The sequence below is a fragment of the Caretta caretta genome, chromosome 9 (genome assembly GCF_965140235.1).
Source record: "Caretta caretta isolate rCarCar2 chromosome 9, rCarCar1.hap1, whole genome shotgun sequence".
Taxonomy (NCBI): domain Eukaryota; kingdom Metazoa; phylum Chordata; order Testudines; family Cheloniidae; genus Caretta; species Caretta caretta.
The window spans coordinates 1,048,088-1,075,959 of record NC_134214.1 but is presented as its reverse complement, the minus strand read 5'-3'; the positions used below and the strand labels follow the sequence as shown (position 1 = coordinate 1,075,959).

At 42.2% G+C, this 27,872-nt stretch overlaps 1 protein-coding gene across 5 annotated transcripts in view; it reads right to left on the bottom strand.

The window, feature by feature from the left end:
- ACAP2 (ArfGAP with coiled-coil, ankyrin repeat and PH domains 2) overlaps positions 1-27,872 on the bottom strand; it is a 117,706-nt gene that overhangs the window by 19,961 nt on the left and 69,873 nt on the right. The window contains exons 11-20 of one of the 5 annotated variants that reach the window (XM_048864520.2): positions 25,576-25,596; positions 21,848-21,899; positions 19,767-19,867; positions 18,420-18,525; positions 8,097-8,308; positions 7,781-7,850; positions 5,675-5,769; positions 2,019-2,200; positions 1,587-1,691; positions 1,136-1,228 (exon numbers count right to left, since the gene is read on the bottom strand). In XM_048864520.2, coding sequence (XP_048720477.1) covers positions 1,136-1,228; positions 1,587-1,691; positions 2,019-2,200; positions 5,675-5,769; positions 7,781-7,850; positions 8,097-8,308; positions 18,420-18,525; positions 19,767-19,867; positions 21,848-21,899; positions 25,576-25,596 — 1,037 coding nt within the window. The remainder of the gene's footprint in view (positions 1-1,135; positions 1,229-1,586; positions 1,692-2,018; positions 2,201-5,674; positions 5,770-7,780; positions 7,851-8,096; positions 8,309-18,419; positions 18,526-19,766; positions 19,868-21,847; positions 21,900-25,575; positions 25,597-27,872) is intronic. The other 4 variants (XM_048864521.2, XM_048864522.2, XM_048864524.2 and 1 more) reach the window with 4 other exon arrangements.

Here is a 27,872-nt window from a genome sequence, read left to right as displayed (position 1 = left end):
GCAGCAAGAGAGGTTTGCTAGTCTATGTCCCAAGCCGGAGAGCCAGAGCTTGAGAGCAGGGGAGAGGCTTACTGGCTAACGTCTCCATGCTGGAGAGCTGGACCCAGGGGAACAGTGAGAGGGCTATAGGGAGTGACGGATGCTGCCAGGTACCCGCTGGGAAGAACAGAGTTGCACTCCGTATGGAAGTGTGGGCTGGGGCATGGTGAAGAGTGCCAGGGCTGCGCCGGAGGGCTGAGGCCTTGTGGGGGCACCAGAGCTGTGTGTTGCATGTACCATTTGGATGATGCTGGGGAAATTCTATAGAATGGGACATGCTTTGTTATGATTTATGTGCATGGGACTTCTGCAATAAATGAACCTCAGAAGGGCTGTTTGTCCTCAGAAAGACTTTTGACTATTTCTACAGAGTCTGCAGGGGGGAAATCAGGCAGGTGTGCCCATCATGCTGCAGCACGCGGCAGGAGAGCTCTTCAGGCCCAGACCACCCTATGACAAGACCGAAAACACTTCAGTTTTTACTAGCTGGGCTAATGAAGGTATCTTGGGGAAATAAGAGCAACTTTTAAAGGAACTCCCAACTCTGACTGTTTCATTGCTCTGCTTTCAGTCTCCAACAAGAATTGTACATTCATTAAGTTCCCACTCTTTCTGAGTAAGTCAGAATTCCAGCTACCAGGATGCAATATATATTCAACCATTTATATATGTTCCTCTGGACACCTATTTGCAATTTTTATGAATGGTGGCTAACGAGGGATGTAAGTCTTTAATGCCAGAAGCCTTCCTTCAGAGGACAGTCAAAACAGCACTGCTCTAAATGATGTAAAAATAAATTCCAGTTGGTATTATCTGAGGCAGAAAAACATCTTCCAGTGGGATGTAGAAGGATTCAGCTACCTTCCTGCTACCACACATGAGAGGGAGAACGGGTGAAAGACAATACTGCTGCTCGCAGGAATTAGCAGCTATATTAAAACGACACTTGGAACAGGAGGGGGAAAAGGGGAAATCTTAGTAATACCACCAGTATTTACTGGGACCAGCAAGTCGCAGTCTGCTTTTTGCTAGCATGTTTTTAAATCAGAAAAAGAAATCACTTAAGTCCCATCTTTAAGTGCAAGATCAAACGGACCTGGCTCATACAAACTGTTTGTGGAGATGGTGGAAGCGAGGTGTTCTCTACGGTCATTGGCACTGTGCTGGGTCCCACTGTCACTGCTTCTTACTGTTTTCAGGAAAAAACGTATTAGAGTTCACGCTACTAAGGTACCCATCTCTTATACTTAGTCCTGAATTCATTACCAGTTATTTTTAAGGGAACAGCGGTAACGATTCAATATTTCTAATGTATTCAAAGAAATAATCTGAAACTGCACTTTTGATCCAGACACTTACAGTGGTTCAAGCTGCAACCATTTTATAAAAAGGAAAGAGGTCAGGATAAGTCAAAAGCTTAAAATTATTTCATGGAAACACGAAGCAATGCAATAGCTTGGAGACAATGGACTATAGGTAGAGAGATGACCACGCCACACAATGGACCACAATGCAGATGCTGAACCCATCATGAGAGTAGTACTTACTACTACGCAGTTTTGAAGAGGTATCAAAGTAGGAGAAGAGTGAATCTAGCTCATCAGGACAGAACAGAGACTCCCGCCTCACCTCGTCGCTACTTACAGCAACCGCTGGGGACATGCAAGTTAGCAAAGCACAAAGCAGGCAGCAAGGAGGGGAAAGGGCAGGAAGAAGTTATTGGGAAAGTTTAGGATGATAAAAATAGGGAGGAAAGACTGTGATTAGTACATGTCTGAATTTAAGATGCTCCTCCCCCTTAAAATCAAACACACTCCAGGGCAAGTATAATATTTCCCCTGAGCCTCTGAAACAGACTTTGAACAACTGAGACCCAGCTCTGCCTTCTCTTTACTGAGATAGCAATTCAGTAAATAAAATATCAGTGACACATTTTAAAAGAACATGCTAATAGATACAAGGATGGGGGGTGTAAATACCTGTTGGAGAAGCTGTGACATGTTCACCAGCCAAAGGGGATTTTTCAGGGATGTTGTGCCTCTTTTCCTCCTGACTTTGAGGCAGAACTTTTGTTCCATGCTCAGGAGACACTGATGCAGGCTGTCTCTCCACAAATTTTTTTTCCACGTATTTTGCTCTGATATAATCCTCTTTCTCCTGCCTGGCACAGACAAACATCAATGAAGTTATATTAACTTTACTGAACACAGTAAGTAGTGCACACATTCATATGAAAGCCATTATTAAAGTAATGCAGTTCAGCCTCTGAGTTATTTGCATGTATAATTTTTTTTTAAGAAAGCTGAAAACAATATTTTCCAGCTCTCTAAAATGCAAAATTCTTGAACAGACTTAAAGTTCACTTTGGAAGTAAGCCTGCATCTGTTTCAGCCCAAGAGAAGAGTTTTTGAGAATGCTGAGTGAATGAACACAAGTTTATAAGAAAACCAAACTCCATGTTTAGAATAGCTCCTATGATAGTGTACTTGTGGCACCTTAGAGACTAACCAATTTATTTGAGCATGAGCTTTCGTGAGCTACAGCTCACTTCATCAGATGTATACCGTGGAAACTGCAGCAGACTTTATATACACACAGAGGATATGAAACAATACCTCCTCCCACCCCACTGTCCTGCTGGTAATAGCTTATCGAAAGTGATCAACAGGTGGGCCATTTCCAGCACAAATCCAGGTTTTCTCACCCTCCACCCCCCCACACAAATTCACTCTCCTGCTGGTGCTAGCCCATCCAAAGTGACAACTCTTTACATAATCAAGTCGGGCTATTTCCTGCATAGATCCAGGTTTTCTCACATCCCCCCCACCCCCATACACACACAAACTCACTCTCCTGCTGGTAATAGCTCATCTAAACTGACCACTCTCCAAGTTTAAATCCAAGTTAAACCAGAACATCTGGGGGGGGGGGGGGGTAGGAAAAAACAAGAGGAAACAGGCTACCTTGCATAATGACTAAGCCACTCCCAGTCTCTATTTAAGCCTAAATTAATAGTATCCAATTTGCAAATGAATTCCAATTCAGCAGTTTCTCGCTGGAGTCTGGATTTGAAGTTTTTTTGTTTTAAGATAGCGACCTTCATGTCTGTGATTGCGTGACCAGAGAGATTGAAGTGTTCTCCGACTGGTTTATGAATGTTATAATTCTTGACATCTGATTTGTGTCCATTTATTCTTTTACGTAGAGACTGTCCAGTTTGACCAATGTACATGGCAGAGGGGCATTGCTGGCACATGATGGCATATATCACATTGGTGGATGTGCAGGTGAACGAGCCTCTGATAGTGTGGCTGATGTTATTAGGCCCTGTGATGGTGTCCCCTGAATAGATATGTCTCTAAGGTGCCACAAGTACTCCTTTTCTTTTTGCGAATACAGACTAACACGGCTGTTCCTCTGAAACCTATGATAGTGTGTCATACTTTAGAAACATCTGTATACCGTATCTTTATATATGTAACAGCAACCTAATAAAATATTGTCCATTTAGATTTTTATGTAAATATTAATGTTATGCCTGGGAAAGTTAAGATTATAAGGGCTGGACACGTGAGTAATGAATGATGCTAGGTGCAAAGTAGGCAGCTGCAGCATAATCTGCACTGAAATGCGCTTTCTTCCTCACCTCAGGGTGCCATCACCAGGTACACACAAAATGTGTGGCAGAGACAAACAGGTGATTTTATTTTTCAGCCACCTTTCAGGTGCAAGCTAAGAAAGAGCAATCAAGTATAGGAATAAATTAACGAAAGGGTTGATGAAACCACCATCACTGGAGTTACTGAAGAATAGCTAAGACGCTCGTGGGAATGATGTCAAGCATTCTGCAACAGTGGTTTTCTAGTGTCCATGCACCATGAGTGATCTGCAAAGCGTGGTGGTCCAGAGCATGAAGCTGTGTAAGAACATGCAGGAGGGAACTGGGAATTTGGGTATGGAAGTGTTCTACAAAGAGCTCTCTTATAAAGTGACCCACAGAATGAAAGTTTAGAGGCCTATTGTTATGCATGATTGGGCACAGCTTGACCATGAAGCATAGGAAGGAATGAGAGGAGACAGAGTGGCAAGATCAGAAATACCTACTTGAAGGTTGTTGAGAACATAATAAGAATTAAATGCAATAACGTGACGATGAGAGAGGGAACCCTGATGCAAAGGACTCAAAAGAGCACTGTTTTGTGAAGAGGTCAGTCATGGAGTGGCAGAGATAGTTGGTAGAGGTATATTTCATTGCTGCAGGCTGACTGCGAGGAATTGAGTAGCCCTGGAGTCAGACTGTCATCAGCATAAAAGTTGAAGTCACTCAGGTTAAGGGATGGGGACTGAGAAAAGGGAAAAACTAGGGAATCAGCATCAGCACAGGATAAGGATGGCCAATGATGGCCTCCTGGAGGAGAAAGGCGAGGATTTGGACAGGGCAGAGAGCTAAAGAAAAGCTGAAAGGGCCAACAGAAGGCAACAGTGTCCGGGGGGGAGGGGGAAAGAAAGGGCACTCAGAGGGATCTGTGCAAACTGCGTCCCAGGGACCAGTCACATGTTCACAAGGGCAGGAGGAGAGGGTATGAGATATGGTAGCTTTGCTGGAGATTGAGTGACAGCTTCAGAAGGAAGAGAACAAGGGAAGGAATGCTGGGAGGGAGCAGCAGGTGGAATAAGGCTGGTGGGAGATAACAGGGATGCCAGGAGAGCTAGGGTCATAACAAACGCTGCCAGCAGCAAAGAGATGGTGGCAGAGAAGGAGCTGAGGGAGAAATTAATGTACACGAGAACTGGTGGGAGATGAAAATAAGGTGGAACAGAAGCAGTTGAACAGGTAGAGGAAGACTTTACACACGCAGAGGAGGCTAAAGTAAGGCTCTGGCTACACTAGTACTTTCATCGGCAAAACTTTTGTCGGTAAGGGGTGTGAAAAAAACCGCACCCCTGACTGACATAAGTTTCACTGACAAAAGCACCGGTGTGGACAGTGCTATGGTAGTGGGACACATTCTCCCCCTCAAATAGCTACCGCCACTCGTTAATTATGCAAGTGGAAGAGCTTTCTCACCAGCAGAGAGCAGCTGCACGAGAGACCTTACAGCAGCACAGTTGAGTGGTTCAGCTGTGTCACTGTAAGGTCTGTAGTGTAGATATAGCCTAAGGCTGGAAGAGACAGAAAATGACAGGATTGTGGGAGGAAGAGACTGGGGAAAGGGTGAAGGGAGCTAAGCAGAAGGCCAAGAGGGAGAATATGGTGCAGTGCTGAGGAGAACACAAAAGCTTTAGTCTCCACCATAAGCAGCGTCTATGAACCAAATTAGTTTTGAGAATTTCCTGGCAAAAGCATGTCAGAGAAAAGCAGACTTTACTTCCTCGCCCCAGAAAATGCTGGGCTGCTGAATGGAAGCAGAGAGAAATACACTGTTCCACAGAGGATTAAAGCAATAGTGATGAAAGAGAAACTGTAACCATTAGGCATTTGACCCGAAGGAGCAATGGTGCAAAATGGGCACAAATTAGCAACACAAAGACAAAATTAAGTTATTTGTGCTAAGTGACAATGCAGAGAGTTTAAAGGGAGAACATTTATAGCACTAGTTACAAGAAGATCAGTAAAACCAAACTAAATCACTACCTTTGGCTTCCAGGTTGTGGCTTCTTAACTCCCATTCTTTCAACTTTTGCTTCATATATTCTATTGATGACATCATTCCCCAATTCACACATCAGCTACAAGACAAGAAAATATCAGCACAACTATAAAAGGCATTATCTCTCTGAGTGATATTCACACCTCGCCCATCACCACAGTGTTTGGGCCTCTTGAGATATCTTTCATTTACAATAGTTTAACAAACCTTGTCAGAGTAGGGGTAATGAAACAAGAGTGGTGAATAAAAGAAAACAGACTTCCAAATGAGCTGATGAAAAAACAGTTTGGGCTGGTAAATGGCAAATACCAAAAAAGAACTACTCTGTCAAGGGACTAGCAGCAGGTTAAAGTGTGATTCTAGTCTGAAAAGTGATTATGTAAAAATTGCACCACCCTCGTGCTCAACAGTTCTTTTATTCACTCAGCCATACCTGCACCTTTTACTGAATATACCCCTCTTAGTCCTGCAGAGCCTGCACACATAAGAGGCAATACACTGAGTTCTAGTCCATCTCATGCATCAACAGAATCAGCTCCAATCACTTACATCTGTACAAAACCCTCAACGGTACAGGGGCTGCACAGGTGTCACTGCAAGCAGAATTTCCCTTGCAGAACTGTTATTGGGAGTGGTGTGTCAGAAGGAAAGAATGCAGCTTGACTCTCAGACCCAGACAGAGATTGCTAACCTGACTTTTAAAGGGGCGGGGAGTGCTTAATTGTAAAATTAACACATTTGAGGTGGAAATCCACAACACAAGTAAGATGAAATCCGCACCCTTATCCCTGCTGCCATTTTTACAGGGTTATTCTTTAGGATTAGAAAAGCAGTAAGGCCCAATAACTTGTGAACCATCCTAGCTAGAAACAAATGCTTTGGACGAGCTATCCAACTGCACAAATGTATAAAGCATTTTTTCTATTCATCAGGTGACATTGGATCTTAATAATCACACCATTCTGATAAATACGTACTGTGACAAAGCTCCGATCTTGTCTCAGTGGGTCCCGCGCTTCCTGGCGGATTATGATAGCCTCAGAGGCTCACTGTGACCCTCCCCATAGCCCTTCTCTCTCGAGAGGCACGGGTCACAGTCTACTGTGCCATTTTCAACATAAGACAGCAAGGGAGACGAGGAGAAGCTACCCTCCCTTGCACAGTCTCTGTCGTCTCCTAGTCTCAGTGATTCATCAGGGAATGGAGGGGGGAGGCCAGGCCCACCCTCTACTCTAGGCTCCAGTCCAGGGACCCTTATAGTATCAGCTATGGTAGCGGACTTTTTGGAAACAGGACACGTACAATTCCCTGGGCCACGTCCCCACAGCAGCCCTCACTTCCTCAATATCTACTTCACCCTTACCTCAGGGCCTCCTTCCTTATGCCTGTTATGATTTGTACTGCTTAGTATCTCCAGCAGCACGGCTTCCTCCTACAGCTCCTGACACACATGCCCACCTGACTAACTGGGAGGCTTTTAACTGGGAGGCTTTTAACTAGTTTCAGCCAGACCTGGATTGGCTTCAGGTATTCCAATCAACCTAGCTGTCTTCCCTGCTTTCTGGAAGGATCTTAATTGGCCCTAGGTGTTTTAATTGACCTGGAGCAGCTGCCATTTGCTTATCCTGGTAACAGGGATTTGGCTAGCCTGGGGCTAATATATCCATCTCCCACTACATTACTAAAGCCATCTGCCCTTGCCCCGTCACAGTACATACACATAACTCTCTCCTCCCCCCACAATGCGCACACACAAGAAATCTGAAGCAACTGTAGTAATGTCTTGAACATCAATATTCTATACCAAGCGAAGCCTTGGAATCCCTTTTTTCAAATGGTGTTGGGCTTTGGTTTGTAACTCAGATTTCATTAGCTATTGTGCTTAAATCAGGTTGAAAATGCTGTGAATAAAAAATATGATAATCCTCTCTCACTTTCCAAGGCTACTTGGCCCACTACTAATTGTTCCGTGCCAACAGACATTTCCAAGCACAAGCTCTAGACCAACAATTAGACAAATAAATTCAATTCCTGCTACAAACTATTACTATCATTTTTAGAAACTCTCTTCTCATAAAGGATTACCATACCTTTAGAAGTTCAGGCTCCCATGTATCTAGTGTTAAGGATCTAACTTTTGAAAAGTGAACTCCTAGACTCCTAAACAGGGGAGAAAAAAAAAACACCTCACATTAATACGTAACTACTGTACGCTAACATACTGTCTTATGTTAAGCAGGCTTACTAGTCCCTCTTGCAGATCAAGCTGTTATCTTAATTCTATCTGCATGCAGGGGTCTCTAATCTTGCCTCCAAACACGTTACAAGATGGAAAAAACACCTCATAATGAAGTAATGCTTTGGCCATGCTGCATGAAATGAGGCATGTGTGAAGGGTTTACCTACCTGTGTATCCCAGAACACTCAATACACAATGTGATTCCTAGGTTGATACTGGCCCAACGAGGATCTGCCAGGCCACAATCACAACAGGTGATGTTACCACCAATACACTGAACCCGCTGTAGCGCACTTTCTCCTTTTAACAACTTCTCTTTTGACTCACTGCCAGATTCTAGGCTTCCTGTAGAAGGGGACGACGATTTCTTCTCTAGTTTCTACAAAGAGGCAACCAAAAAAAAAAAAAAAGAAGAAGAAGAACTAGAGACACAGCAGTTAACATTGCTATGGCCCTGGAGGAAGCTTCCACATTTATCTATAACTCTTTAATTGCTAAACAACAACTGAAAGGAAAGATATGTAACTACAAAAACATCCAATATGCACACGCACCAGGAACCTGAGATCAGAAAATCTTGCAAGCAGCATCTACTGGTCTGCACCTATGCCCTGGAGCTCCTTGTGCTCAGCAGCAAGGGTTATAAAGGGAGCTGTGGACCACCTGCCTCTCCAGTTCCTTCACTACCGTGAATCCAATCCAAAGCAGAAGGGAAAGTGGGCAGGTGGTAGAATACAGATAGGGATCACGTATCTCAAAAAACCACCAGTTACAAGTAACCAACCTCCATTTCTTCTTTGAGTGCTGATCCTTGTGTATTCCACACATGGGTGACTGGTAAGCAAGAGTCAAATGGGGGGGGGGGGGGGGGCCACAAGGATGCAGGTGGTACAGATGCCCATAACATGTTCCAAACCTGCATCTGCAGAAGAGGCTTAGACTAAAGTGTAATGCTTCACGAAAGTGTGGCTGGAACCCCAGGCTGCCACCTTACAAAGGTCCACCATAGATGAGTATCAAAGAGATGCTTCTGAGGTTGCTTGTGCTCCAGTAGAATGGGCCCTTACACCGTCCTGGAGAGGGAGATGCACTGACAGTAAAGGAGGATAGAAATCCATGTAGACAGTCTCTGAACAGGTATTACTTGTCCTTGTGCTCACTCTGCTATAGCAACAAATAGTCAAGGCATTTTGGTTTCATTCTTTGTAGGCAGAATGCCAAAGCTCATCTGAGAGTCAGGCCTCCTCTCCTTACTGGAGTTATAAACCTTTGAAAAGAATACCAGTAAGTTAATGGACTTGATTTATGTGGAACCCAGAACTTACCTTAGGGATGAATTTTGGGTTGAGGCAAAGGGATACCTTTTCTTTTTGACAAGTTCCCTATGGTAGGTTGGCCATGATTGCATTCAATCATGCTCACTCACCATCCTGGCTGATGTGATGGTGATAAGGAAGGCAACCTTTGCGAATAGGTGGAACATCAAGCACATGGCCAGCGGTTGAAAGGGCAGCTTAGTAAGTATTGAGAGTACAAGACAGAGGTCCCAGTTAGCTGTTGGCTTCAATTCTGGTGGGAAGGCCCTAGTGAGACCCTTCAGGAATCTGAGTGTTATGGGGTGAGTCAAAATAGACTAGACCTCTACTCAAAGATGCAAGGCACTGATTGCTGCTAGGTGGACCAGCAGCAAGTGAATACGAAGGCCCAACTTCTCAAGAGTGAGGAGGTATTCTAGAACAAACAGGAATACCTGCTGTCTCTGGAGATAAATGATTTTGTTGTGCCCAGGTAGAGAAGTGCCTCCATTTAGCAAGATAGCATTTTCTGGTGGAGTCTTGTCTGCTGTGATTAAGAATAGTTTGATGAACAGCCTCCGAACATGAACGCTCTAGGTCTGATCCCCTTCCAGACACCAGGCCGTGAGGTGGAAACCGTATGGGCTGGGATGTCTAGTCCTGCCATTCTCTAGTGATAGATGCAGGAAGGGTTGGATGGTGGATGGGTAGACATTCACAGGAGGTCTGGAAATCAGAATAGCCTGGGCCAGTTGAATGCAATAACAATGACTTGCACTTTGTCATGATGAACCTCCCACAGAACCTACAGCAGCAGCAAAACAGGGGGAAAAGTTCAAGTGGTCTTTCCAGGATTGTAGAAAGGCATCGCCTTGGAGTCCCAACCCAGTGCTGCTCTAGTGCAGTATATGTTGAACTCCTTGTATATCAGAGATGAATAGGTCCCACAATGGAGTTTCCCACTGAATGAAGATTTTGTTTAGCACTGAATTGTGTATCTCCCACTCAGGGTCAGTGGAGTAGCTCTTTCTCCTTGAAGTTGATTCCTTTTCTGGTGTGGATACTTACCTCAGAAGGACTGAACCTGAAAGCCCAGGCGATTATGGGTATGGGAGGGCGAAGATGTCCTCCAGGGAATTATAAGCCTCAGTCTATAAAACTTCAGCTCCACCTTACAGTAGTACAGTGAGCAATCAGACAGGGAAAGGCACCTCCCAGCCAGTCATTGACACTAGACCAACTTCAAGTACACATCCATTTTCCAGCCCAGGAAAGGACAATGGTGGACCACTGAACGTAATGGAAAGACATCCCGGCTCTCGAATCAAGAGGGGATCTCCACAGTCTGTATGACCATGAGTCACCATGTATTGGGGGGGTGGGGTGGAGGGAGGGGTGAGAAGCTTTGTAAAAGCAGGCATGTGTCTTAGGGTTGGCCTCCAGAAACTGAGGAGCAGTCTTTAAGTCGGAAGCTGTAAGTGAACCCTTGATCCCCAAGCTAGGGGGATACGTGGGAAACTGTCCAAAGGCAATAGGTAACTCTCATTAGAAAAGGGATTTTATCTAATACAGAAGAACAAAGCCTGATGTTGCGTTTATGCTTATTTTATGTGTAACCTGACTGTTTGCTTTCCCTCGCTATTTCAGCTTTGAATCGGTTTTTCTATTAAGTAAATCTTTTGTTTACTTTTCCACCCCAAGCAGCCCTCTATTTGCAAATTGTGTGGCATGTGGATGCCAAAGTGAGTGGATGGCCAAGGGGCTGATGGAGGGGAACAGTCTGAGCATAAGGTACCTAAGAACTCGGAAAGGATGGACTTGGGCAGACTTAGGACAAGAAGCGCTATTGGGGTTACCCTACAAGTAGTAACTGGGCTAGTGGAAGCCAGGGTGAGACCCTGGGCTTGTAGGTAGGTGTTGCCACTGAGCTGTGGACAGTCGAGCCTAGTGAAATGGGAGATTAGAGCTAGGTCCAGGGTAGACAGAGTTCAGGAACGGGCCAAGGGTCAGTACTGGAGGGACAGAAGCTGAATGCCAGAGCCAGAGTCGTAGGGAAGAAGTGGAGCAGTGGAGCCAGAAGGGAACAGGGCTGGTGCAGAGCAGGGGCAAGCCTTGGACGCAGGCTGGAGCATGGCTGGAACAAGGGCAAGCATAGCTGCAGGACTGGTACGCACTGAACATCCGCTCATCTACTATCGGGCCAGGCTTATAAGCATGGCTGGTAAATCAGCAGCCAATCAGGGGCTGTGGTTACTCTGTCAGTTCAAAGGCACTGCAGCTGGGCTCACTGGTTGCCTAGCAGCAAAGCTACTCAGGGAGGAGACCAGCAGCTGGTCCAGCATCTGGGATGTGAGCTACAGCAGAAGAGCATGAAGGCACCTGAGGTTATAGGGCAGATGGTGAGAGAAACACTTACTGATCTTGGTGATCTCCAAAATGTCACACTTGCTCCTGTGCACCTTACCCTCATGGTTGGGAGGCTTAAGTGGGACTAAGTCTTTAGGACCTGAACGCGAGAGCTCACCCGATTTGGAAGGAGTCGAAGAGGGATCCTCTCTCTTGGGAACAGACCCGGAAGGGCATTTTTTCTTGTTTCTGTGACTGGTGTCCTCAACTCTCATGAGAAGCCTGACACAAAGTTTTTAGCTTTATCAGATCTGGCCTCCGCTCCAGAGCTTATGCTCGGAGGGGTGCTACTCGAGTGCTGAGGCCAACGAACGGGGAACTCACCCCAGCCTGGATCCAACTGAGGTCTCACCACTTTATCCATGAGGTATTTCCACAGTCGAAGCTCTCATCCCTCGGGTCCAGGGAGGAAAGGGCAGAGAAACGTGCCTCTCTAAGGCAGTAAAGATAGCACTGGTGGTCGTTGCTGACCAAGTAGCAGCAAGGACAAGAGAGAGTGCTTGAACCCTGGGCATAGTTCTCCTCCGAAGAGGGGAAATGGAGAGGGTCCCTGGTGCAGGGAAAAGCTGATCTACACTAACTATAAAGAGACTACCAAATACACTAGACTAAGAACTGGATGCAATTATATTTATAGATAAGAAAGAGTGCAAAGTTATCTTCAGACACAAGAGATTCCAACTCAGGCCACGTGATGGTAAGAAGGAATTGCAGAGGCAGTTGGTTCGTACCTCCCCTTATACCCTGGACGCAGGCGTGGACCAGGGCACAGGCATGGACCAACAGACACTACTTGAAAGGTTTTTGAGTCTCAAGCACTTGATGCACGTGCATGTCACATGTGGAATATACATAGGGACAAACATGGTTAATCCCCCTACAGTAAGGTGGAGGAAAAAAAAAATCAGTATTTGAAATTTTATTTTTAAAAATAGGATTTTTTATTTAAATATGGGTTGATTTTTAAAAAACTAAATCATTTAAATTTGAAACTTTGACAACCTATGTTAAGGACTAACCTTAGTATAATCTATTAAAATCAGATACATTAAACAATAGTAAGCAGTACATGCTTGTCGCCAAGTTTCAAAGAAAGTCAAATCACTGAACTTGTGGAAGTCACTGGCTAAGTACCTGCACCCAGAGTTTGCTGAAGTGCTAAATCAGCTTTGATAGCAGTAGTCTTTTTTACAGGTACAGAGAGAATAATTTCTTAATTTCAGTTTATTAAACCAGTTCAGTTAAAAAACTAGTTCATTCAAAGTAAGAAAACATCTGAAAGCTGAAACAGCAGGAAAGCTTGTTATCCTCTCCCACTCTACAGAACAACAATTGGGTGTTCGAGGATGAAAGCTACTAGTTCTAAAATCTTGAAGGACATGGTGACCAGAAAAAATTAGATCAATTCACTAACAGATAATACTTTTGTTTAATAAATCAGTTAGTTTTAAATGCAAGACATGTTTTTATAACCATTTTTCCCTTATGCATACAGCTCATTTAAGGTCATTTTATTTAACTAATAAACAATCTGAAATGCTTGTGCATTTTAATTTGTTTGAATTTCCATCCAAATACAGCTTGACACAAATCACAAGTTAAAAAACTAATAATTTTACTAAATAAGAAATGCATCATTCACCACTTTCTAACATAAAAATGTAAAAATTAATATTCTGAATAAATGTAAGTTAAGCTATATAACGGCTTAAATAAATGTGTGTAGATGATAGTGTATCCTCCTAGTCAGAAAAACTGGGTAAAGACTATATGTAGTTACAAATCAACATATTTTAATAGTTATCAAATCAATGAGAATCAATCTTTCCGTAGAAAAATACAAATGCAAAACAAAATTAAAATTGATGACAAAGTCTCCTGCTCGCTGATCTAAATTATTAAAAATCAGTGATTTAAATAAGTGACTTAATCAATCCATCTTGCTTCATTTACATTGGTAAGTTTGTCTTGTGGACAGTTTCCTGCTCTGCAGCAAGATGTCAAGGACTGCCAGCAAACAACTCCTCCTGGGGAACATCAGCCAGCCAGTATCCAGGCAGTCATGTTCAGTTACTCTGGGTTCAGGTGCAGGACTTGACTGTTATTCTGAGAGAGCAGGCGAGGCAGACTCAGTGAGGTGACTGGCCTCTGAACTGACAGTTTCATCAGGTATGGTACCAGAACTGTCTGGCCCAAGCGGATGCTATCAGGATGACTGTCCCTGAATCCTGCTTGAACTTTCACAGGACCCTGGAGAAAAGCATATATGAGGTCTGGAGACCAAGGGATGAGGAAAGCACCTGTGAGGAATCCCAGACTCCGCCTCCTCTGGAGCAGAGCCTCTAGCATTTGTCGCTGTGGCATAACACAAACAAGTCTATTGTTGGGTAGCCGCATCTGCAAAAGACTGTCTGGAGGGCCAAGGGCTTGAGGGGCCACTTGTGGCTCTTGGAGAATCTCTGCTGAGTTGGCCCACCAAGATGTTCCTAAGGCCTGGGAGATGGAAAGCTACTGGGTGACCTGGTGCCGAATACTCCATATCCACAGACTCATAGCTTCTTGGCACCAGGGGGAGGATAGGGCCCTTCCTTGCCTGTTGATGTAGTGCATCACTATGGTATTGTATATAAGCACTTGCACAGGGAGACCCTAAAGGAGAGGTAAGAATACTCTGCATGCCAATCGAATTATTTGGAGTTCCAACACACTGATATGAAGGAATGACATGAGAGCCAACCACTTCCCCTGAATCTAGAGTTGGTCCAAGTGTGCTCCCCACCTATAGGTGAAGGTACTCATGATCAGATTATTCTAAGGGAGGGAGGCAGACAACGGAGCTCCTGTGCACTCCTGGTCTGGGTGTATCCACTAGTCTAATGAAGAAAGGCTCTCTGTGGAGAGGTATCCACATGTCCTTACAGTCTCTCTTGGGTTAATACACAGATCTTAACCACCCTTTGAGGTTTAGCAAGCTGCAGGTCATACACGACATGAGCCCCAGTAGCTTCAGGCAGATTTTCACTTGCGTTACTGGGTGCACATAAAATTGTCGTATGTCTGTCACTGATGTCTGGGTGCTGTGGAAGGTATCCTTTTGCCAACTAGGAATCTATCACTGTTCCTATGAATTCTGTATATTACATCAAAGTCGGTGTGGATGTTGTGACACTATGCCCCATATGCTTATGATATGAATATGGCATAACTAGGACAGGTTTTATGCAAGATGAGTCATGTAAGCGATTGGAAAGGTTATGATTTACTGAATATGATTATCCTATTTGTAGGCATGTGTCATTTCTGTATCTGAAGTTAGGAATATAGATTATGTATCAACTACAAAAGTGTTTGCACCTGGGGAATGCCCACAAGACTGGCTGGTTAGTCAATGAGCCACTAGGGAGGGCAATAGGACTTTGAAGATGCTAATCTCCCACCTTCCTGAGAAGCTTCCTGGGATGCTGCTTTGACATTGCAGGGTCATGTGATCCTGTCACCTGGTACTGGACTCCATCTTGGCCTGCTAGTATTTTTCCACAGAAGGGGTAAAGACCAAACTGGGAAATAAAGGATTCCCGCCATATGTAAATCCTATTTAATGCAGGGAAGAAAGTTAATCAGGGCTTCTTCTTCTTCACTGAATCCTCCCACAGGATGACTGCTGAGAAGATCTCAGAAACAAGGACTTGGGGGGAGGGCAGGGAAGAGAGAAGAAGAGTTGAGCCTGGGCCAGAAAAAGTCGTCTGGCCTGTGAAAGAAATGCCTAAAACAATATTTAGGTGCCAGTTTCTTTAGTGTATTGAGCTTAGTTTGCATTTGCTTTATTTGCTCAGTAATCTGCGCTTTGATCTGTTTGTTAACCCTTATAATCACTTAAAAATCTATCCTTCGTAGTTAATAAACTTTTTGGGTTTACACTCCAGAAAGGGCAATTCTCAAGCTGAGTCTTTCCACGCAGAGCTGATTTCCAGTGTCTATGTCCTTCTGCAGCCGGGTGTGTCCCTACCTGTCTGTGTGTGCTAGAGGAGGCTTGAGGGCCTGGCACAGCAGGACAGGGTGAAGTAGTACAGGCTGGTGGAACAGGGGGGCTCAGTGATATCCCAGCACGAGGTGGCACCCCGGAAAATCGGGGTCAACCCATCACAGTGGCGCAGAGAGCAGGGTAATGTGCACAGCTTATTGCTCTGACACACTGGTGGTGATTTTAAGGGAGTTTTAAGCGTGTTGGCTAGAGAACAGAAAGTGGTTACCAGTTTGTTATTTTCTGTTTGCTTATTTCGGGCAAGGGAAGTAGGGGCAGAAAAAGCAGGAAAATGAGTGATAGTGAAACAGTTGCAAAATTGGAGCTCTGCAGATCGCAGGCAGCAGAAAACGAAAAAGAACACAGAAAACGTATGGAATTACAGAGTCTGCAGATGGAGGCAGAAGCAGCTAGGCAAAAAGCTGCACTGGAACTGCAAGCCAAAGACATGGAGGAGAGAGAAAAAGTGAGACAGCATGAACTGGCCTTGCTAGAGAAGCGGAATCAGAACCCCATACCAGGGGGCCCCACCTCTCCAAAAATCCACAAATGGGAGTGGTTGTGTTCTGCATATAGCGAGACTGGGGACATTGCTGAATATTTCATCACCTTTGAAAGGCTGAGTGCTCCATGAGATTGCTGATGATCAAAAGATGACCACTTTAGTTCCAAAGTTGTCTGGGAGAGCTCTGGATATATTCAGTAAGATGCCAATTAGTAATGCTTCAAATTATGGTAAATTTAAGGAATTGGTTTTAAAAACTAAGTTTCAGATTACACATGAAACTTACAGTAAAATTTAGAAGCCTTAAGAGAGGGGCTGGAATGAGTAATGTGGCATACGTAACCAAATGAGACATTTACTGGATAAGTGTGTAAGGGGAAAAGGTATTTCTTCGAAGCTTGAAATGTGTGATCTGGTTGCCTAGGAACAGTTCCTGAATATGTCTAATGATGAGGTGAAACAGTGTCTATGGGATAAAAAAGGTGAAAAAACTGTTGAAGAGCTTGCTACTTTTGTGGAGGAATTTGAATCCCAAGCATCTATTAGAAATAAATCACAGGCAGAGGGGTTTAAGTTTGGTGGGAAGCAGGGTCCCCATTTTACCCCTGGGAAGAAGGAGGGTGAATGGGAGGGTAGGCTCTCAGCTCCCCAAGTAATTCCTCCAGTCCTCGTCCCAACTCTCCTGAAAAACAGAAGAGCCCAGAAGGTGCTATCATTGTAATTCCACTGAGCACCTGAGGAATAAATGACCAGTGCTGAGTGGGAACAGGCAGCAAGCAGCTCATGGAAATGCTGCTACCCAGAGCACAGAGGCACCTCAGGCAATTGCCACTTATCACACAGGGTTTGTAAAAATAGCAACTGCACAACCTGGCGGGAAGCACAAAGGCTGTCAGAGTAAATGGCAAAGAACTTCTTGGGTGGAAGGATACTGGCACAGAAATTTCTGTGGTCAGGAGAGATCTTGTTCAGGAGGAAGACATACTGCCAGGACAGATGGCAGAGCTTTTGTTAGTAGGGGGGGGGGGTCACAAAATCCTTGAGCCTTTGGCTAAAGTGCACATGGAAATTGAGAATTTGCAAGCTGAATTAACAGTTGCTGCTGTTCCCCATAACCCAATCCAACTATTATTGGGGAACGACTTTTTTAATGTGGCTCAGGCTGTCCAGACCAAAGGGTAGGGCTCTGTACTGAGAGCAGGATGTTCATACCATGAACAGCAGGAATTGTTTATGTTCCAGGACTATTTAGATGTGGAAATAAGTATCCTATAGGTCACGAGCTGCAAACCAGTCCATAGGATCCAATGGGGGTTGATGGAGGTGACCATCCAGAACTTGAAACATCAATGAAGGAATTCAGACATCACAGAACTAGGATGGGTCTCCACCCACCATTCCTCTTTGGGATCAAGAAGTAGTGGGAGTAGAAGCATTTTCCTCTCAATGCTTGAGGAACTTCCTCTAAAGCTCCCAGTTGTAGTAGGGAGCTGACTTCTAGTTGTAGAAGTGCCTCATTAGAAGAGTTCCTGAAGAGGGACAGGAGGTGGAGGGTGGGTATGGGCGAGATGAATAGTTTGAAACTGGGTGAGAACCTTTCTTCACAACCTCTGGGACCCACCAGTCCAAGGTCATCCTAACTCAGACTTCTTTGAAACAATAGAGGCCAAACAAAAACCAAGGGGGTGGATCCACAGATGATTTAGCTGAGTTCTCAAGTGTCCCTTCCAAACTGCTTCCTAGGTGTTTGTCCCTGCTGGAGGGCGAGACTGATGAGCATTGCGAGTGGAACCACTGACATTTCCTCAGTAGTTCTGAGAGACGCTGTTGGAATTGTTGCTAGGACTGGTATCTGAAGGAGGACCAAGATCTCTGTAGTTTTTGGTATTGTTTACCCTGCGCGCTGGGACACATGCTGGTGCTCTGCAAGGTGGTTGAGGCCACCTTGCCCCTTATTCTCTCATCTACAGTGGGAGCAGAACCACACCTGTGCCCCTCAACAGACACTGTCATTCAAAATAACCCCATCTGTGCACATGGGGTGCATGCACTCCAACTGTGAAATCTGGGTAGATAATCACTCAAAGAAGTTATTGATTCAAAACATAATGGTCAAAATAACCTTACCAGATGAAAAGTTGAGTAGAGACAGATCAGAGACCTCACAAAAATAATTAAATTTCATCTACAATTCTCACTTGAAGAAAAAAGGATCAGAAATGGTTTACTGTATTACTGGATCCTGAAAGGTAAATGTACTTGCCTCGGATTCATCCCCCTTCTCTCTGTATGCCGTAGCTATACTGGTTTGAACAGCCTTAATCCATGCCTGCCGCAGCTTTTCAGAATCAGCTTGGAGCATGCAGCTTCTATGAGAAATAAGACAGACTTTGAGATTCAAGCAAACTGACCAATTGGCTCAAAGAAGAGACTCACTCATTAAAACCCAGACTCTTAAGCAAGTTTTATGTTAGAAACTTCAGCACATCCTTGTATACATACTATACCACACAGTTACTATTATTGTTAACAGCTGACATGTGCTTGAGCCTTCATAAACACAGAATGAAGATGTTCCCTGCCTCAAAATACTCAAATCTAAATGATGGATACCTTGGTAGGACACTCTAAGAAATCCAAAGGATGGTTTAATTTGCTGTTTAAATTTCCATGTAGTTATCCTGAAGTTTCTGCTTTGCATCCTCAACTCCCATTCACCTGCATGACTGACTAAATAGGACATGGACATCAGTCCTAGAGAAGGCACAAAGTTCTGATGTCTAACATATGGGACTGAATTCAAAGGCAGGAGACTTCAGGGATTTAAAGAGGAAAAGCCGCTGCCCCCACTAACATTCAGAGAAAACAAGTAATCAAGTGTCAAACTGAAGGGTTGAGAAAGCGTAGATAGGCAAAAGCCAAATAGAGGTAGAATTTGGCTACAGGGTAGAGGGAGAAAGAGCAGGAAACAGACAAATAATAAGATGAAGAGAACACACACGCGCACACAGCGCCCCGCAAGAGCAGCTGGCCTTATACCACAGGACACTAACGTGACATGAATGTCCAGTTTTTGCACATGCAGAGCTGCCTTTTCTCTCTAAACACACTAGGCAGTATTTTATACTATCTGGTGCTGCTTGGGCTAATATTTACTTTTTAAAAATTCAATATTTTTCTTTTATTATGTTGTGCTTTATTCCTGAATTTAGAAATTATCAGACGTGATTGGAAGCCATTTTTTGTACTATTAAGAAGCAGCCTGACAGTACTGCCTGCAACTGATCCATATAGCAGCAATCTGCCTACCAACTGTACTACTGTATAACGAGCACCAGAATGCATATTTATTACAAGTGCAAAAAGCAGACTGAATAATCACTACGGCTGCCCAGAATATCACATGCTCCAGGTCCCAGAATTTAGAAAACAAAGTGGTTGAGATTCTTTTCCCATTGTGACCACTCCCAAAACACAGAATCATAGGATTGGAAGAGACTTCAAGAGGTCCTCTAGTCCAGAACCCTACATGGCCTTCTTAAATTCCAAGTCTGAAATGGGTATGTAAAACTTGTGTTATATATGAACTTTAAAAAAAATTACCCCTTACTTTGTTGGAGAGACCACCTCGAAGCAGAAACGTCTTTCTATGTCTTCGCAATGCTTAACTGTGCAAAGCCGCAAGTCTTCAACGACTACTGTGGGATTATCCTAGAAAAGGTAAAATGAACAAAACAAGTCAAGTTTATGGTGAGGGGAGAAACTTACTGAAGCCACTGCTAGACCCAACTGCTTTCCAATTTTTCCATTTCATCAAAACAGACTGCATGTAATATCCATAGTAGAAGTTAAACATTAATGTGTATGAAAATGTAATACAGACTTGGGAGAACCCCCCCCTTTCCTATAAAAATTGATGGTGTGATTGACAGCTGATATTTAAACAGCACACTGGCTCAACTGAGTACCACTGTTCTTTCTGAGAAGAAAATAATTAGCTTGCAAATCAAAAAGTGCCCACATTTCACTGCAAGTGCAAAATCAGACGCTAAGTTGAAGGTGCTTTAAAAATTGGGTCCATAAAAAACACAAAAACTGATGCTAGTTTAAGGATTTTGTTGAAGTATAATATTTGTTATGGTGTCTACAGTGTGATCATGGTAGAATAATAATAATACTGCTCACAAAACATTATCACGAAGCTGTTAGGATTGCCACACACTCCCAGACCTGACAAACCCCCAAATGGAAAAAAGAAAAAAAAAAGTTAAATCACCTAATCAGTACATTCATTCTTCCAGTCCACCCACAGGTAATCCAACCATTACCAGAGCCACCTTACACAACAGACCACACCCAGCTGCTGGCCACAAGACACTGGACTAGATGGACCTCAGTTTTGATCTACTATGGCAATTTCTAACTAACTCTGCCCACTCTGCCCAACTAACTCACCCCACTTCTGCCCTTCTGCACACGATCCTTTATTAGACTCTTCTCCCCCAACACTAGTAACTGTGGGCGGTTTGGTGCAGAAGTTAGTTGTATGGGGAAACGGATAATTTGGTACAGGCATATTTGCTGAAGGGAATGAAGAAGGTTGGCCTCCCTGGGCTGCAGGTGGGGCAGAGTTAAGGATGCTCTGAGCGATCTGTGGTATTTGGTAGCTGTGATAATGTAAGGTGTGCGCTTGTGGGTAGAAGAAAAGAGGATATGTATATAAAGTAGCTTAATTTTTCATAGCCTTGCTTTTGTGGGTTGGGTCAGGCATCTTGTGTGTAGCAACCCCCAAGTGCTTCACAACAAAGCTTTCCATGTATTCATTTCCTATAATTTTTTTAATTAGGGGTGGGAGGTGGATAAGTAGGCAGGGAGCAGACCAGTAGGGGTAGAAATATAGCTGTTGTTGAAGCATCATAGAATACTGTGTCCAGCAGCAGCTCCACATACCTTCTCTTGTAGGATAAAATCTGACCAAAGTGTAACTCTTAACAGAGAAATTTTTATGTGGATCTGCCCACCTGCACCTCCCAATCAATCAAACAGGACTGCACGTTCCTGGCCCCAATCAGGTTTGTGTGTGCACACAAAAATTTTCAATTATAGGAAGATTATTACTTAAAAAACAAGCTACCTATTGCACCAGATTTGCCCATGTACCACAGCTCTCCCAAGTTCTATGAAAACAGACAATGTTTTTAAAAGTGGCATCAGCCAACAATGAAAAGCTAAATTTGTCACTGGCAGTTTTAACTAAAGCCCAAATTAAAAGTCTTCCTATTACAAATTTCTGAATGAAAGCGAGACAAAAACTGCACAGAAAATTCAAAGGGCATAAAAACTAATCCTATATGAAATTTAACAGCAACCAGCAGCCTACTTTGAGAGAAAAACAGGAGTTTATGCTCATTTTGGAATGCAGCCCAACCTGTGGAATCATTATCAGGAACCCCAATGATAACAATGAGCACTTACAAATCACCTATCATTCAGGGATCTCAGAGATTTACAAAGTTGATATTGCCCCATTTTATAGGCGAGAAAATTGAGACAGAGAAATTAAGTGGGTTGCTCAAGGTCATGTTGCAAATGAGTGGCAGCATCTCTCAACTTTCATCCCTCTGCTCTAATCAACAGACCACCCTAATTCCCATTAACAACATTCTTGGGTATTGGAAGTACAGTACCTACCTTAAATTTTTTCTGGTAAACAAGCTGATTATTCTGTATCGAAAACCAGCGTCTATATAAATAAGAAGACATCCAAACATTTAACTGATTTCACAGTGCTTACTGGTTGTAACAGACGAACATATCTATGGAATCACACTGAATAAAATAGTTCACAAAAGTTATGTCTCAGTGAGTGTTGACAAATTTGCACAAGGATGGGCTTTCATCAAGACAAAAGAAAAGAAATTAAGCAAGATTCACGTTAGTTAAATCATACACAAGTGCATGCACATTATCACTATGTTAGTGAAGCTATTCATTCCAAAAGTTACATATTCCAATGTCTGGTCACATCTATATTTTTATGACAAGCGAAATGTTTTAAATTGTTATTTATCAATCTATTTTAGCTTGTTTACCAATAACACTTAAACTATGGAGTGGCTGGAAGCTGAGAGGTTAGACATTCAGACTGAAATCAAGGCAGTGAGGTAATTAAGCACTGAACAATATACCAAGGGTTGTGATGGACTTTCCACTATTGGCAAATTTAAAATCAAGATTTGATGTGATTTTAATAACTGCTTTAGTTCAAACAGGGAATTATTTCGGGGAAGTTCCATGAACTGTTATGCAGGAGGTTGGACTAGGTGATCACCGCAGTCACTTCCAGCCTTAGAATATATGAATTCCTCACTCAAATATTTTTTGAGAGAGAGAGGTTTTAGAAATAACTTATGAAGTTGCTGAAACTATTGCAGTGTTGCCACCTCTTTCGATTTATTGCAAGTTTTCTAGTATTTGGTGTTTCTTAAAGCCCTAGATGCTAGAATCGAGGGGGAGGGATAGCTCAATAGTTTGAGCATTGGCCTGCTAAACGCAGGGTTGTGAGTTCAATCCTTGAGGGGGCCATTTAGGGATCTGGGGCAAAAATTGGGGATTGGTCCTGCTTTGAGCAGGGGGTGGGACTAGATGACCTCCTGAGGTCCCTTCCAACCCTGATATTCTATGATTCTAAGAGACTGCATGAGAATCAACCTTTTTTTTTTTTTTAAGCTAGTTCCTAGCCCCTGCTTTTGGAGAGATAAGCTTGAAAACATGAAGCAAATTCACCCTGCAGGCTCAAATACCAGAAGGCAAATAAAAAGACTCCCAAAATTGCCAATCTTATTTTTGGGGCCCTGACTCATGGTTTTTGAATGCTTGGGGTTGGAAATACTGCTACTACTCTGGAAAAGACTCTGCATATAGGACCCTGGTCCAGAACATCTGATTCATCATCAGGCTACCATACACAAAACATGACAAATATAACTGATTAACTGCCACTCTATTTCCTTGGGATGCAATCACAAAATTGGAATCACTGTAACTGGCTAAAGAGTACAGAAAAAACTAAAAAGCAAAACAAAAGCAATTCAGCACTACAGTCAAAGTTGGGCATATTTGTTTAATATAAGATATAAAACACAGGCTTGTATTAAAATAAACCTTTATCAAAGTGGCTATCACAAACACACACATACAGTATGTCACTTATTTTTGGCTGCCTGTTAAGACGAAGAACAATGTTATGTAAAGTACCCATCAAAACATTTAGTCACATATCCATGAAATTGTTTAATACTGAACTCTACTTCACTACAAATAGTAACAAAACACCCCTATTCATTCAATCATCACAAGCACAAAAAATACTTAAGGAAGAACAAAGCAGGAAATAAGGTATAAAAAGAATTAGACTCATGCCAGGAATTTGTTATTGTAAAACAGTTAGTACTTAGCCTGTAGAAAGCTGAGATTTCTACCTTTTAACAATTATATTTCCAAATGTTGTAGGAATATATTTAGTTTCAAAAAGCAAGATATCCATTTAGAAAATTATAAAGGTTAATTCTAAATGACTGAAATACTTAGATGAAATATGGAAAGGATTTTTTCAAGTTATTAACTACAGTATATTTCAGTCACTGAAATTTAAAAGGTATCACCTTTACCATCTAAAAGGAATGTATTAATCGAGGATGTAACCCAATCATTATGTAGATTTTTAAGTAAAGAAATGGATAATTCAGCTACAAAGCAGGCTGAAAAAGGAAGATAAACTCCCACTTATTCTTTGCTTTTGTACAGACAACCAGTTAGATACATGAAAAGCAACCCCTACAAAGCAAAGAAAAGTGCAGCCCTGCCACAAGAGATAACATGCAATGGAGCAAATCTCTAATAATCACTGTTAAGTGTGGTGAGTTTTATGAATGCAACACACTCCACTTGTACAGTTAACATTTAGTGAATCTCCACAGTGAATAAACTCCAATCTGGCAACCATGGTATATCTGACAGTATAAATGTACAGTATGACAACACTTCTGAGGTCTTCTCTTGGAGGTTTTCACACTGCTCTATCTACCTTTTACAAAAAGTCAAGGTAAAGAAGCCCAATGATTTAAATTTTTAGAGATGGGGAAAAAATTTCACTGAAAAATGTAACCCTTTATTTGGTACAGTATATGCCATAATGAATACTCGTTAGTTTCTGGCTTTACTTTAGCCACAGGTCTATGCCAAATGGGTGAGTGACTGCACATTAGCATTATAGCATTTTTCGAAAAGTGACAACTACAAAATACAGTGCATTAAGGTCACTAGTAGCACCACAGTGATTTCATTATTAAAGATAATCGAGATTTTTTTTGGCCCAAATTTTAGTCTATCTTAAAAGGGTTAGATCCGATGAGGGAAGTTCTCTGGTTTCTAATCCACACAGAAGGGCATGGTCCAAAGACAAATCAGACTCGCACCTTGTGCCTCTGTTCCTACATTATTTGGATGCAATGTCCCTAGTGCGTTCCTGGGATTGATTGTAAATGATTTGGAGACTAGCTGTGTTGTAAGTGCTGAGCTTTATCAACCATGTGTTTTAAATACATCACTCTATTACCTCAAAACACGGGGGGAAGAGACAGTTTGTGGGGGCCTAAAAAAAATTAGTTTTGTTCCTGCTGGCTAGCTAGTAGCACATAACTAAAACGATGCTGCTCCACAAGGCAGATATTTTGACATTAAATTCTTCTATATCATTCAAAGTTGCCGTTAAATAAAACGGCTAATTTCACTTCTTTATCCAAAAGAAAGGAAAAATAAAATCAAACACTTGTCAGTTAGAAAAGAACAAAAATCAGTGGAGAGTAGTTCTTAAGATGTCTGAAAATACAAGAGAAAAAAGAGCAATGAGAAAAGAAAATTTTAAAAATGACATTCGTGTCTTTACATAAAACTTAAATCAGCTTTAACAACTTTCAAGAGGGAGTCATTTTGTTTATTGTTCGACAGGCATGCAGCTGACCGAATCATCTAGGCTCAGAGAATTAAATAGAATGATCAAAAGAAAAACACTTGAAGACCCAATCCTGCTCCCACTGAAGTCAGTAGCAAAATGCCCATTGACTTTTAAATGGGAGCAAGACAGCACTTTTCACATATATTCTGGAAAAGTCTGACAGTGGAGACTAAGTTGGGGAAGCAGGGGTGTTTTAAGCTCCTCTGACTATAAATGCATCAAACCTCCTTATCAACTTAAAAGGTGTTGAACAGCACATGTGCTGTCAATCCATGCAAAATCCTTCTGTTTTCATAAACAGACACTTTATATCCATTGCAAGTAATCAAAATGAAATGCAGGGTTAATGATGAGCTTTTACGTGCCAAAGAACATTGGGAAAGTATAAAAAGCTGGTTGGTACCTGATGTGATCTGGCTTTTTCCTGTCATGTGAAAAAATTGGGTAGGATTAAAACATAAGGGAAAGGAGGGAAAGGAATGAAAATGCAAAATGAGCAAAATAAATGAAGAATTAGCATGATATGAAAACCCAGCACAAATCAAAGATAAGGCTTACAGTGCCCACAACCTGACAAACTGCACAGAATACACAGAGAGTACTACTGTATTTCCTAAGGGGTTTGTTTCCACCCACCACATTCACACCACTGATAGAGTGAAGGAATTTTTGTAAAATACTGAATTTCCAGGAACCCAAGTAATTTTCCATAGAGTGCATCACACTAAGAACAGAGTGTGGTTTCACTTCCTGAACCACTGAGGTGACATGTGTGTGTATCTTTTAGTACATATATCGATAACTCCAGCAGAAATCTGCATACCCCTCTTTGCAAGCTTTCCATTGTCCAATTACTACATTTCAGCTCCCATCGCCACTGAAGTCCATCATCACGTATATGAATACCCACAGTAAGTAGTATACAAGATTTCAAAATGTTTAGCTCCTAATACTTTAAAAAGAAGGAGCACTGGGTACCACCCTCATCCCCCTCAAACACACACACACTTGCAGAGCATACAATTACACAAAATGAAAATAAAGGGAAGAACACTCAATATCACAAATAATGTTCAGAGAATATCACTCAATTGTTTTGTCTTGATTGATAAAATAAAGTTACATGACAACAATGTCACATTGTGTAGAGTTTCCATATTTGCCTAGTAATCCGTCCACAAGTTTATTTATGAATCTTATATACCAAGACATGCACCATCAACAGTATTTGTCAGCTAGCACTGCACTGATCTGTTCCACACCCAATGAAAACTTACAATAGTATTTTTATTGGGAAAAGGGGCGGGGTTGCCTGTAAACAGATAATTTCCCCCAAAGAATCCCAAAAGCTGTCAACTTCCTTTTTCTTACATTTCCATATGATGTCTTCATCAAAGGTAATATAAACTTATTTAATTAGGGCAGCATCCATTTGATAGTTAAGGAAACACAATGGCAGTTTTAAAAAGACAGTCTAACGTAAAACATCTTGGAAAGTTAAGAGCAAAATGTTTTTGTAAAACGTGCCATGATTTTTACTACAATGTATTTTTAGAAAATGAGTTACAAAGAACTATTTTAAAATACTGAAGAGATGTCAAAGTGCTAATTGACAGAAACTGGGTGGAACTGGCAGTTACCCTTTTTAAAATAATTTCAACTGGAAATGCAGCCTGCACTTAGCAAGAAAGAAGATCAGCACTGTAGGAGGAGACTCAGGAAAGTACATTTCAACAGCACTTTCTAGGCAAATTCTATATTTTTTCCTAAGGCTTTTTGTTGTTTTTCCCCCCATTTCACGTGTGCAGAAATATCTTTTTTAAAAAAAAACCACTGTGGAAGTTTCCTGCGCTTCCCTGGGTCTTGCAGCTCTCAACTTTTTCAGATGTATAAAGGCATCAGAATTCCTAAATGCTTTCTGCTTCATTTTACATTTTTATATACAGGACATTTTAAAGAAATAAACAGCACTATAGTCGTGTTATATGCGGTCAAGTGACTGGAGACATTCTAATGCAGTTTTCCTTTAATACACTGTAAACTTTAAATCTTAACTATGAGCCTCAGCCATCAGAATCCACAGAAGTTTCTAACATCTTCACCACTTACTGGCATTACTGTCATAACACCAGACAGACCTTTTTAATTAAATTAACACTAAAGTCTCTGCTTCTGTAGTAAAAAAAATTATTTTTTTTTTTAAAAAGAGAAAAATAAATAAAGAATTGCACTGCAGCATCAGTACTAATCTTAAAAAAATAGCGCCACACTGAAAACCAGTCTGAACTCCTGGCAGTAATGTTAATTGTATAGCCAATAAGAGAGCGCTCTGGACTATAGCATCTGATTCCTGGCTATTTCTGGAATCTCAGGAATATGAACACAAACCAAAAGCAAATCTTTTGCCCAGAGGATTGCACAATACATGGAGAGAAGCTGGCCAGTTTGGGAATTGAAGTAACCACACACCAGAAAATAGGAGAGCAAGAGAAAAATGTTATCTTTTTTTCTTGACAGAATGCATCTCATTGTGATAAAGTGTGATGTCACTGTAATAAGTGTGTAAAACTGGTTCTTATGTCACCTTTACCTTTCATATTTCTAATTACATTTCAGTGAGATGTCCAGTTTCTATATGTAAACAATGCATTTGATCACCTCTCATTTTAGGCTTCACAAACAGATAGGAAGTTACTGCAT